Source organism: Papaver somniferum, chromosome 10 (assembly GCF_003573695.1).
Source record: "Papaver somniferum cultivar HN1 chromosome 10, ASM357369v1, whole genome shotgun sequence".
In the NCBI taxonomy this organism is placed as follows: domain Eukaryota; kingdom Viridiplantae; phylum Streptophyta; class Magnoliopsida; order Ranunculales; family Papaveraceae; genus Papaver; species Papaver somniferum.
Genome location: NC_039367.1, coordinates 148,044,224 through 148,051,877, shown reverse-complemented (window position 1 = coordinate 148,051,877; position 7,654 = coordinate 148,044,224). Strand labels below are relative to the sequence as shown.

Here is a 7,654-nt window from a genome sequence, read left to right as displayed (position 1 = left end):
CCAATCAACCATGTTGGACTCATATTGTTTAACCCAATCCTTGCAATAGTTCATCGGGAAGTAATCGTGCCACTTACTCAACGGAGGTAACGGACAATCTTTCTTTACTCTTAAACCGATAAAATGCATTTCATTCACAAATGCCATTAGGATTCTTCTATCTTTAACCGACTCGTCGCAAGCCGTTCTTGTGGGTGCAAACGTCATGCTAAGTCCATACATAGGAGGAACAAATAAATGTACCACGCAATTCAAAACGTCCGCTAGGAGATATCCAAATTTAGGCATTGTCATCCAATACTTGGATCCGGTTGTCTTCAATCCCTTTCGACACTTCACACGCGCAACTAAGTATTTGAACTCTTGTTCTTTGTCGTATCTATCTCCTCGCCTCATCATCTCCATATGAAAACCCTTGTCCTTCACTAGTTGTACCGCCATCTTATTTCTTAAATATTGGCATTGGGTGACATCTTCGATATCCGCCTCTCTAAAGTAACCCATTTGTTCCGTAGCAACGTGAAACCCACAATTTCCATCCCCATCAACCTCGTCGGTCGACAAAACAAATGGAATGATAAGTGGAGGGAGTTGTTCCGAATACTCTTTGTATATTGTATATGTGGATCGATTTGGTCTTCCATTAAGATCTCTAGGGAAACGAAGAGTACCTTTGTCCTCTTTTATAGTAAGAATTTCCATTGGTTAGGTTTGTTGCGAGGCGTTCATTTGCTCAACAACTTCTTCGACAACATTGGGTTGACTTACTTGAGAAGGCTCTGTAGAGATCTTTGGCCTTACTTGTCGGGTGGTTGGTCCACTTTGATCATTTCTTGGACGACCTCTTTTCTTAGGTTCCGGCTCATCTTCAAATTCGGCTTCCGAACGCTCGTGCCTAGACAATATTCTTTTATTAAACAAATACTCCTTCAACTCTTTTCTTTGAATGGTCCTCGACACTTCGGTGTTCGGCCTACCGGTGTTCTTTTGCTTAATAGGTTCATCAACCTCCCTTAAACAAGGGTGAAGGGCTTCCTCCAAATTATGCATCAATATTTGCTTTTTGGTGCCGTTTGATGTAGCGTAACGCTCGGCTATTTGTGCACACAATTCCGACTCGAAGAAAGACGGAGCATCAACTACCGGGGTGTTCGGAGTGAAATTTAATTGCTTCCAAAATGGGTGAATATCATCAATGTGAATCACTTCAACATACCTACCCAACTTATGATGACATGGGAGTCCACATCCAAATGAAACTCACATTGTTCTCATGATCCATTAAACCCCATGAAATCGTAAACGTGTATTTTGTCCGAAGTATGGCAAGCAATGTTCAACAACGGCATGTTATACTTGTTTGTCTTATAAGTAGCATCTATCAACAAAATTTGATGAAAGCATTGAGCCAATTGGATCATTTCGGGATGTGCCAAGAAAATACGAACCACTATACCATCCTTTTCTTCCCTTCTCAAGGTGTAGCCGTGTAACTCCGCTAACCACTCCGATTGTCGCATAACCGTTCTACCATCCCAATCAGTCCTTTTGATCGTATCTAGGGCCGACTTAATTGTAGACAAAGAAGACAAGTTGTCGGGATCGTCCGACTTTATCTTACTTAAGATCGCACTCGCTTTTTGGATCCGCATAGACCTCACCGTCTGCATTTGATCTGGTTTTAACTTGGCAACCATTACATGTCCAATTAAATCCAACGGATCATCATGGTTGTGACAACCGTTATCAACTTTATACATTTTATACTCTTTACCTTTAATACCATCGGGCTTATAGAAGACAATCCTAAATGGGGATCCTATCTTCTTGGTATTGCTTCGGTATTTCCTATTCGTCTTCCGTATGTACTTACTATTCTTTCCCTCGTGACTCTTTCGCGTCCCACCTCGCTCACAAATCATTTCAAATCGAGTGTCACTAACATGATTACTTTGAACTACCACGCACATGTTAGCTTTTTCCTTGTTCATAAGCCATTCCTTTGCCTCCTTCTTACTTCCAAATGTCTAAACGTGCATAAAACAAAACAAATCTAATAAGCATAACCATTTAACATATAAATTTTGCAAAAAAAAAAAGTAGTTATGAGTATACCAAATCGTTTGCATAGTATAGGGAAGTGTCGGGCCTCAAATAGAAGTCATCAACAAACTCTTCAACGACCTGCATATGAAAGCAACAAATTATTATACACTAATCGGAGGTTATAAAATAAGTCAAACTTTCGAATATTCTATATTCGGAATTCTATCGGTTACCCAAAACACCCGATTTATGCAAATGAATGTACACAGTTTACTGAGTGAAAAAAAATGATATAATCGGAGGTTATTAAATAAGTCAAACTTCCGAATACTTTATATTCGGAATCCTATCGGTTACCCAAAACACCCGATTTATGTAAATGAATGTACACAGTTTACTGAGTGCAAAAAATGATATAATCGGAAGCTAAAATATATAGTAAACCAGCCGAATATAAATAAGCGGGAGATAACTTTAATCGATAAACATCCGATTTTCAAGTTTTCGGAAATTTTATTCGGCAGTCAAATAATGTTAAACTATTACCGATTGTAAAGGATAAGAATACTGAGTTTTGAAATTTTCTGAGAAATTCGTTTTTGGGGCCATTCGGGGGTAAATTACTCTACATAACTACCGAATGTAGATATTTTTGGAAAACCAGTTTGGGGTTTTTCTCATATTCGGCAGTAAACTAGTATCTTGGAACTACCGAATATACATATTTGGTACTCAATGTGTTATATTCGTAAGTTTAATCTAGAAATTATCTACCGAATTTGGGTAGTTCATGGCATTCAATGCATGCAATAATCGGTTTTTCTTGTTTACAAAAGCACACAAACCATGCAAATCGAGTATTTTAGTTTCTTAACACAATACCTGTGTTTTACATGCATCGTTGGCTTCAATATCATGCGATTCTCCATTTTCTTCCATGAAAGGGTCGTCTAGGTTTTCCTCTCCACAAAAGTTCGGATCATTCAACATATACCCCAAATCGTCTTCTCTAAACGGTCGTGAACCCTCAACATTTTGTTCTTCATCATGATTCTCACCTTCTTCTTCATATCCATCCATTTTTGTAGTGAAAAAAATGGTTTTTCCCTTTTTTCCTTCAACCTCTTCTCTATAACTCTAATAACTCACAAATGCAAAAGAAATAAAAAAATAAAACAAAAAATCATTCTAATACTGCACCGACCACAATCGGAAGTCTGAGAAATATTTTGGCTTCCGATTGAAATCGGAGGATAACAATGTTATCATATCCTCCGAATATATAAGGGTAATTTCGCCATTACGAATTACGCGAGATAAAGACTGGCTACCTTTTCCCTTTGGATGACCTTTTTTGTTTTATTGTTGGCCTCTAAATCCTTTTGAGTGGCCCCTAAAAACGAAAGGCAAAATAAGACAAGCCAGTAACAACAAACAAAAAAAATTCAAGTTGGCACGATTCACGTGTCAAACCATGCCTTCGTTTATCATCATCATCTCTACACAAAACATTTGTACGGACCCAACAAAACAAGTGGACATAACATTTATCTCTATCTATCCATCAAATTCAATTCATCGTCAATCCAAAACAAAACCCTAATTATCATTTCCTCTGATTTTGACACGTGTTGTTCAAAAACCTTAAAAAAGAAAAATCAATTAATTAATTAAATCCAAAAAAACCCAAACTAAATAAATCCCTCTCTCCCATTTTCTCATCCCCTTCTATTTTCTCTCTCTGCCAAGAGACCCATTCTCTCTCCCTAGAAATTTCAATCCTTTTCTAATCAAAAAACAAAAATTTTGAGCAGAACCCATTATTTATGTCAATCATATCTCTGTAAATTGTTCAAAAAGATTTGATTTTTAGTGTGAGGATTTGCAGTTTGAGCGATTTGAGACCCTGTTTTTTTTTGTGTGCGGGGAAGATGACAAGGAGGTGTTCTCATTGTAGTAACAATGGACATAACTCAAGAACATGTCCAACAAGAGGAGGTGTGAAATTGTTTGGTGTTAGATTAACAGATGGATCTTGTATGAAGAAAAGTGCTAGTATGGGGAATTTGTCTTCTCATTATGGTTCTAATTCTTCTAATAATGCATCACCGAATAATCTTCATAATTCTTCTTCTCCTGATCATAATAATCATTCTATACCTGAAGGGTATGTTTCTGATGATCCTGCTCATACTTCTTGTTCTTCTAATTGCCGTGGTGCTGCTGAACGCAAAAAAGGTGACCCTTTTTTTAACTTATTTTGTCATTTTTGATTAAATTTTGGAGTTTTGAGAAATGGGTTCTTGTAGATTGGATTTGGTTGTGGATACTGAATATCTCTTATTGAGCATGGAAATTTTTGTTGATTTTGGTTAATGGGTTTGTTAATTGTTAGATCTGGGGTTGTGGAGAAATTTTGAGAAAAATTGAAATTTGAGTGTATTTTACTCGATAATAATAATCATACAAAAAAAAAAAAAAAAACTTATCTTGTTGGTATCTTAGTTACAACTTTTGACTTATCTTTTTGATCCATAATAAGTGTTTCAATTTTTTAGCATATAAGAATATCCATTTTGATTTCATTTTTTATTCTACTTTCATGATTTGTGTTAGTGCTCAACTTATCTAGTTTTTTGAGTCTTTTGACTGAAATTCTAGCTTGGTTGGTGGTGTTGATTTCATGGAGATGTAATCATGTCCATAATGAGAGAGTATTGCATGTCTTAACTTAATTTTGTTTTCTTGAACTTTTCGTCAATAGGTTTTTCTGTTACAACTTTGCAACAATAAAATGTTGTCACTTATGTCAACAGTTTTGTATAATTCCAAGGTTTGTGCAGATAATTTTGTTTTATTCTCTTTTTAAAGTGATGGGATTTGTAGAATGGATGAAATGTAGAGTGCTGTTAGTTTTGCTGCATTTTGCTCTTGTGAGCATTCGATGTACTCTCCCTGGCTTGATTCAGTCGAAGCTTCTGAGAAATCAGAAGACTTGGGAGTACGCTTGTGTAACGAAGAATTGGTGTCCTGTGAATAGATTAAAGGGAATTAGATACTAATGCTAAGTGTCTAGAGTGTTCAATTAGTCTTAGAGGTAGAACAACTAAAGTTCAATTAGATAGGTGTTAGTTAGACCGTCTTAGTGTTAAACTGTTGGTGGCTGTTCTCTCTTTTGTTTCACTGTTCAAATTGTTTTTGGTGCAAAAGACGAAGTGCATTTACATTTGTAATAATTCATTTTTTGTGAAGACATTCCTGTATTTGTAGAAAGGGTAGACGAAGAACTTTATGTACTGTGTGAGTGACTTGCCTGTTTACCTGAATTAGCTGATTTTGGGATTTGCCTTACCTGCCCGTTATGTAGTCTTTGATGCACTCACTTGAAATTGAGAAGTGTTTTCTTATAGAAAGTCACCGTAATTGCTTTTTGGAAATTCAATTTTGGTTAAATTTCGGTAAACAGTGAGTAAATTTTGATTTGTGTTGTCATCTGGTTTGGTGTTTAGGTACTCCTTGGACAGAGGAGGAACACCGGCTATTCTTACTGGGTCTGCAGAAGTTGGGTAAAGGAGATTGGCGTGGAATTGCTCGTAATTATGTTGTCTCAAGGACTCCGACTCAGGTCGCCAGCCATGCCCAAAAATACTTCATCCGACAGAGTAATGCAACAAGAAGAAAAAGACGGTCTAGTCTATTCGACATGGTTCCAGACATGGTGAGTTTTTGAAATCCTGTAAGTAATTAGTTTCATCTAAATTATGGTAAACTGATCAAGGATGGGATTCTGGCACTTACTTACCGGACAGAACTGGAATTAGGAGTACTCATCAACATGTTGATTTTCACTTACTCTCCGTATAGTTTTGTTACTGATTTCATATTCTATCTCTCTTTTGTCAGTCTGATACCCCAGCAGTTCCCGAAGAAGAACCATTCTTTGTTGAGTCTGAGATGGGTGAAACCGACAATGTAAAATCATTACCTTCTTTGAACCTCTCCCTCGACCATGTTTGTGAACAGATGGAAACCACTTGCAACGAAACCTCACCGTCAGTAGAAGCCATAGAAGAAGAGACTGCAGCATGTAACAATTTCACTCCAATCCCAATATTCTTCCCAGCATATATACCACTTCAATACCCATTCTGGCAGCCAAACCTTGGTTCTCCAAGCACCGAAGAGGAACAATGTGGTAACGAGACTACGATATCTAATCATCGGGTCTTGAAGCCTACACCTATCCTCGGAACAGACCGTGTAAATGTTGATGAATTGGGCATGTCTAAACTTACTTTAGGAGGTGGGAGTGGTATAGGTGGAACTCGTATGGAACCATCGCCACTTTCCATGGAGTTGCTTGGAGCTCCATCTAGGCAGTCGGCGTTTCATGTGAGTCGGCCAGCAACTGCATCAGATCTGGGAAAGAACAGTGAGGGTAACGCAATCCATGCACTTTGAGAATCTAGTAAATAACAAGAAAAGAAAAAAAAAATAGTATTTTTCTTTAAAAGAATTTGTTTAGTCCTGTGTTTTCAGTTTTCAGTTGCTGTGTATGTTTTCCCCTGTCTATAAATATTACTATCTTCTTTCTTGTCAATGAATTCGTAGTGTAGGAATCGACTTATCTTTGCCCTTCCAGACCACCCGTTCATAGCAGCTAATAGAGAAGGGTCGAGAATGGAAACCAAAATACATGTAAAAGTTGAATTTATAGAGATGTATGTCACTGGAAGGACCTCTTTGAACCTGCCACATATCGATATCTGATCCGCTCCCTCCATTTGATCAGGCAATTAGGTACTAAAGTATAGAATAGCCCTTTTCCAATTTGATACATGAGTTATTACTGGATATATATATGAACTCCCATTGGGAGGTTAAGTCTTTTTTTTGTTTGATCGAAAGAGAAGATGCATTAGATGCAAGAAATGTACGCAGAATCCACTGGCAGAGAAAAATGGAAAAGTCTATCAGAGGTGGAGAAAAAAGAGAAAAATTAAAACAAATAAAAATAAAATCTGCTTTGAGGCATAACAAAATGTTTCAAGGCATACGTTCCGCTGAAGTTATCAGCCGAACCTAGGCAAAATACACAAGGTTCGGCTCAAATTGGGTATGCCTCAAAAATTTATGGTATGCCTCAAAACAGGTTGCATAAAAATTGCCCCACCAATTGCTGAGCAGTGAACTAGCAATGTTCAAGTGAACTCTCTTTCCAGCTGCTGCAGCCCACTCTAGCAACAGAGATTTAGCTTCAACACCCAGGTCCAAACCAGTTTTGAAGTTATGCTTTTTCTCAAAGACACGACAGTTTCTTTCCTTCCAAATAGTATAAGCGTCGGTACTAAGCTCAAAATGAAGTTTCCAGAATTAGAAAAGAAACAATGATGCCGACCAATTGCCATCATATTCATAGAGCTAGGAGCAACCCATGCCCAGCAGCTGGCAGGGAGCATCATAGACCATATTCTATGAGCAATTTTGCAGTGTAGGAAAAGATGATCTTGAGTCTCAACTCCATCGCCACAGACTATGTTGGAAAACGATTAATAAAAAATAATTTTTTAAAGTTTTAATAAAAAATTATAATTTATTTTGTAAATGA

The 7,654-nt window shown here is 37.3% G+C and overlaps 1 protein-coding gene across 1 annotated transcript; it reads left to right on the top strand.

Annotated features, from left to right (window-relative positions):
- The first annotated feature begins 3,754 nt into the window (after nucleotides 1–3,754).
- LOC113318572 (transcription factor MYBS3-like) lies at nucleotides 3,755–6,673 on the top strand. The gene is made up of 3 exons (XM_026566753.1): nucleotides 3,755–4,284; nucleotides 5,556–5,764; nucleotides 5,950–6,673. The coding sequence occupies exons 1-3, from the start codon at nucleotides 3,978–3,980 to the stop codon at nucleotides 6,505–6,507; spliced, it is 1,074 nt and encodes a 357-aa protein (XP_026422538.1). The 5' UTR covers nucleotides 3,755–3,977; the 3' UTR covers nucleotides 6,508–6,673.
- Nucleotides 6,674–7,654: the final 981 nt, after the last annotated feature.